The sequence below is a fragment of the Sander lucioperca genome, chromosome 13, assembly GCF_008315115.2.
Source record: "Sander lucioperca isolate FBNREF2018 chromosome 13, SLUC_FBN_1.2, whole genome shotgun sequence".
Lineage (NCBI taxonomy): Eukaryota > Metazoa > Chordata > Actinopteri > Perciformes > Percidae > Sander > Sander lucioperca.
Window position 1 is genome coordinate 36,873,554 of NC_050185.1, and position 5,000 is coordinate 36,878,553.

Genomic DNA, 5,000 nt, shown 5'->3' on the forward strand with positions numbered 1-5,000 from the left:
TGTGTGTGTGTGTGTCTGTGTGTGTGTGTGTCTGTGTGTGTGTGTGTGTGTGTGTGTGTCTGTGTGTGTGTGTGTCTCTGTGTGTGTCTGTCTGTGTCTCTGTGTGTGTCTGTGTGTGTGTGTGTGTGTCTCTGTGTGTTTGTGTGTGTTTGTTGTCCAAAAGGCTTTCTTGTAGAGTCTATTGAGTTGTAAGTGTGAGTCAAATTTGATGTAAGTAAGACTCCCAATATGAGGGGACGGCCCCTCAAATAATCAACTTTTTAGATTATTAATTACAGCAACACCCTCAGGTTGATTATAACGTTAGTTCATGGGAAGCATCACCACACAATGTCCGGTTATGGTACCAAGTTCCATCTCTCTTTCTTCCTCCAGCTCAGAGAAAATTGAGCTCAGAGAAAATTTAAACTCCCAAAACTCAGAACCAACAGACCACTCTTTTGTACCTGCAGCCATTCTACTTCTTAATTCTATAAAGAACCATAGATAACCTGACTTACTATGTATTGATAGGTTACTGTTTTTTAGTTTTTAACTATGCCTGCAAGGTAGACCATCTCTGTATTGCGTGTGTGATTGTGTGTGATTTGCACACTATCTGCTGCACAACAAATACAGTAACGTGAACTTGAACTTATTACTTGGTGCGATAATTTATCAGCTACATGTGCAAAATGTTTAATTTATTCATTGCTGCTACTTATGATTCACACTGTACTTATTTATTTGTACTACATTTATGATGACACTACTTTGTTTGTATTATATTTATGTTGACATTACTTTGTTGGTACTGTCGGTACACGATCCGTTCTGCCTGCACGATCCGTTCTGCACATGCGCAAGATAATACTGTTTTACCGAGGATACGACCTGCACGATCTGTTCCACGCTAGCCTATGGCTAGCCTCCACTGGGAAGCTAACGTTAGTTTAGCTAACAGCTAATTCGGCTAACCGCTAGCTGACAGCTAGATTCAGTCTAAAATAACGTTAACTCAAACGTAATGGGAAAAGCAGGCTACAGCTAAATTAAGACTTCACAGTAATAACAATAAAGACAAGTATTGAGTGATTGTATTTTAAATGAGCACAAGTAAAGTTGAACTGACGTAACAGCTGTTATATATGTTAGGTGTTTGTTATATATGTCAACGTTTATTTTCAAGTTTTATTTTGAGGGTCTTTTAAAGTTATTATATGCTGTCTCAGCTAGCAGTTAGCCGAATTAGCTGTTAGCTAAACTAACGTTAGCTTGCCTGTGGAGGCTAACGGCAGATCGCTACAATCAGCTAGCGGTTAGCCGAATTAGCTGTTAGCTAAACTAACGTTAGCTTGGCTGTCGACCGGAAGCGTGGAACAGATCGTGCAGTGTCGTAAATCCTCGTACAACCGCGCATGCGCGAACATTTTGCGCATGTGCAGAACGGATCGTGTACCGACAGGTACTATATTTATGTCGACACTACTTTGTGTTTGTACTATATTTATGTTGACACTACTTCATGTTGACACTGTACTGAAATGAGAAATAAGAGAGAAATAATCACAACATAGCTTAATGTCTCAATTCACAAAAGGTTTATTTTTTAGGAAAAATAGTTTCATTCATTTCTCAGCAGTTGTTTTTCAGAAAGGTGAGGGGCAGGCTAAGTTAGCCACGTAGCTAAGCTATGCTATGCTATGCTAGGCTAGGCTAAGCGCAGCCAGGTGTTTTTTTTTTTAGTTGCAGTAGTTCTGCAGGTCGAAGATGTTGCAGGGCCGGTGGCAGCACTGCTCCACAATGCCACGTTTCACCATCATCTCCATCTGGTCCTTGAAGGCGAACTCGGCCACCTCGTTCTCGCCGCCCGCCGCCGCGCCCACCTTTGGAGGGAGGAAACCTGGCGGGGCAAACACACAGGGGTTCAGGGGTTAAAGGGTAGTTTCTGTATGTTTCAACCTGGAACCTGCAACCTGAAATTGGTCCAGTATTGAGTGAGAACGAGCCGTATCTGTCGGTCAGCGTCCACTAAATGTTCTGTTGTTCCCGCTGACAGACTCAGATTATTATTCAAAGTGTCTGACAACATTATGGAAAGGATCCCTCAGAGATAGACCTTTTAGTTAAAGAGTAAGATCCTTTTAGTTTAACATGAAACAGCCCCGAAATAACCATAACCAAACTCCACCAGACTCCATGTAAATAATCAGTACTTTTAGCGTGTAAAGATTCAGCATATCTCCACCAGACTCCATGTAAATAATCAGGACTTTTAGCGTGAATAGAGCCAGCATATCTCCACCAGACTCCATGTAAATAATCAGTACTTTTAGCGTGTATAGAGCCAGCATATTTTCACCAGACTCCATGTAAATAATCAGTACTTTTAGCGTGTATAGAGCCAGCATATCTCCACCAGACTCCATGTAAATAATCAGTACTTTTAGCGTGTATAGAGCCAGCATATTTCCACCAGACTCCATGTAAATAATCAGGACTTTTACTGTGTATAGAGCCAGCATATCTCCACATGTAAATGGGTGAATTAAGGGTTTATTTCAACCAAACCAGAGTGGTGATTGTTGGAACAGTGGAAAGATGAACCAAGACGGCTTTTGATAGTTTGATTTAGTTTCTGTCCACTTTGAATGAAGTGTGTTTTACGATGATAAAAGTACTGATTATTTACATGGAGTCTGGTGTAAAAACAATGAAAATATTTTTTTAGTATTTCAAGTGAGTAAAACTACTAAAGAGTTAGTTTTTGGATATTGGGGGCCTCACCCATCAGGGGGTCCACGTCTCTCTTGGGGTTGTAGAAGAAGCCTCGCTCCCCACAGACCAGGTAGAGCGCGTCCACCAGGTGAGAGCCGCACAGGTGCTGCGGCTGCGCGGCGGCCTGGCAGTCGGGCCACGATACCAGTAGCACGGCCAGCAGAGAGACGCACTGGAGCCACAGAGCCGCCATGACGCAGGAGGAGGAGGAGAGCTGGGGCGGAGGGGCGGAGAAGATATACCGGGGAGTTACGTCAGGCGGCGAAAAGGTCGGCAGGAGAAACGTTGAAAAGGAGACAAAAAAGTTTAAAAAAAAACGCTAAAAACTGAAAGAACAGCAAAATAGTTTAAAAAATAAACAAACATGGAAACCAAAACTTCGAAAAAGGCCAAAGACGTCAAAAAGAAAGGTCTAAACCTTTGAGATACAGAGACAAAAGTTCTGCAGGGCTCCTGAAGTTAGCAGCAGGACTTTAACATGAATACCACATTTAGCCCTCCTGTTGTCTTCGGGTCTATTCTGACCCATTTTCAAACAAAGTGTCCAAAAAAATGCTCTTCACAAGTTAAATCAGAATCAGAATCAGAAAGGGCTTTATTGCCAAGTACGTTGCACATACGAGGAATTTGTCATAGTGTTGTTGGAGCATGTCACACATACAAATATAAGAAAATATAAGTAAATGATCAGTTCACTACTTTCATTGAATTTGGGTGTTTTATTCAATTTATAGCATTTGAAGAAAAACAGATAGAAGAACGTCAAATAAAGTGCAAAGTGCATCGACAAAAACATCGTAAAAAATGATAAAAAGTATGTCGTAAAAAGCTTCAAAGACGTCAGGAAAAGTGAGAAAGGGGTCGAAAAAGACGATCAAAACGTTTTTGACCCAGAAAAACCAAAAGTTGCGTTGTCGATGGGACAGTAGGGTTAATAATGAATCAGTGAAGAGAAGAGGAGGAGAAAAGAAAGGTCTGGAAAGAGGAGGCAAAGAAACATTTCAAGATAATAAGTAAAAAAAACGACAACAACGTCTGAAATGTTGCCTAGGACCAACACATGGGTTCGGGCCGGCTCTGTCCCGGCCACATTTAGGAGATGGAGGAAAAGGAGGAAGAGGAGGAGAGGTTTAAAGACTGCAGAGGACACAGGCTCAGAAACAAGCTAGAGAGAAGCAACGGAACATGTGAGGTAACCAGGGAAAAAAATGACGAATAAAGCGACAAAACAGAGACACTAAAGTCTAGAAAGTTCAGGAAGAGACGGAGGAGTAACTGACCTGAGGAAGAAGAGCAGACTCTGTGATGAAGAGGAGCAGCTGAGATCAGAGCCAGAGGGTGTGAGGAAGAACAGAAACTCTGCTCTGCTTTTATACTGAAAACATGAGGGGGGGGGGGGGTGTCTGTGTGTGTGTGTGTGTGTGTGTGTGTGTGTGTGTGTGTGTGTGTGTGTGTGTGTGTTTGTGTGTGCGTGCGTGTGCGCGTGTGCGCGTGTGTGTCTGTGCGTGTGAGTGTGTGTGTGTGTGTGTGTGTGTGTGTGTGTGTGTCTCTGTGCGTGTGTGTGTCTATCTGTGTGTGTTTGAATGTGTCTGTGTGTGTGTGTGTGTGTGTGTGTGTGTGTGTGTGTGTGTCTCTGTGTGTGTGTGTGTGTGTGTGTGTCTCTGTGTGTGTGTGTGTGTGTGTGTGTGTGTGTCTCTGTGTGTGTGTGTGTGTGTGTGTGTGTGTGTGTGTCTCTGTGTGTGTGTGTGTGTGTGTGTGTCTCTGTGTGTGTGTGTGTGTGTGTGTGTGCAGCACTCAGTAAAACAAACAGATCTAATGACCTGAGATGATCTGATCTGCTCTTATTGACGAACTCTGATAACCAATCAGCTGTTTATGTGTTTTGCTGAGCTCAGCAGCCGACAGACACCACAGACTCACCACGGTGGAAACAAGTCAGACAAAGCACAAAAATATGTCAAAAAGCAACAAAAAAGTCAAAAAACATAGTCTTCTAAAGCCACATTCTCCATCATATCCACCGATCTTAACGACCTCCCTGACTGTACCGGAGAGTTTGGCTTATTGTGTGTTTTAGCCCATCACACCGTCTGTTAATAACTCTTCATATTCTTAACCCTTGTGTTTTCCTTTCCTTGACCCGTTTTCAAAAAAAAACCGTTATATCAGAAATATGGGTTTCTTTCAACCAAATTGCCCCAAAACAACATTGACGTACGCTGAATGGCGATGTTCGCAGGTAA

General features: G+C 42.6%; 3 protein-coding genes across 4 annotated transcripts in view; 1 reads left to right on the plus strand and 2 right to left on the minus strand.

Annotated features, from left to right (window-relative positions):
* Positions 1–5,000, minus strand: part of LOC116036424 (bromodomain-containing protein DDB_G0280777-like) — a 1,700,590-nt gene that overhangs the window by 1,609,171 nt on the left and 86,419 nt on the right. The gene's annotated exons all lie outside the window — the stretch shown is intronic.
* The window catches only part of LOC116067607 (complement C1q-like protein 4), a 211,283-nt gene that overhangs the window by 179,477 nt on the left and 26,806 nt on the right, over positions 1–5,000 (plus strand). The gene's annotated exons all lie outside the window — the stretch shown is intronic.
* Positions 1,558–4,090, minus strand: ins (preproinsulin). Its single transcript, XM_031316322.2, has 3 exons — positions 4,038–4,090; positions 2,767–2,971; positions 1,558–1,882 (listed from the first exon to the last, which is right to left on the minus strand). The coding sequence occupies exons 2-3, from the start codon at positions 2,948–2,950 to the stop codon at positions 1,722–1,724; spliced, it is 345 nt and encodes a 114-aa protein (XP_031172182.1). The 5' UTR covers positions 2,951–2,971; positions 4,038–4,090; the 3' UTR covers positions 1,558–1,721.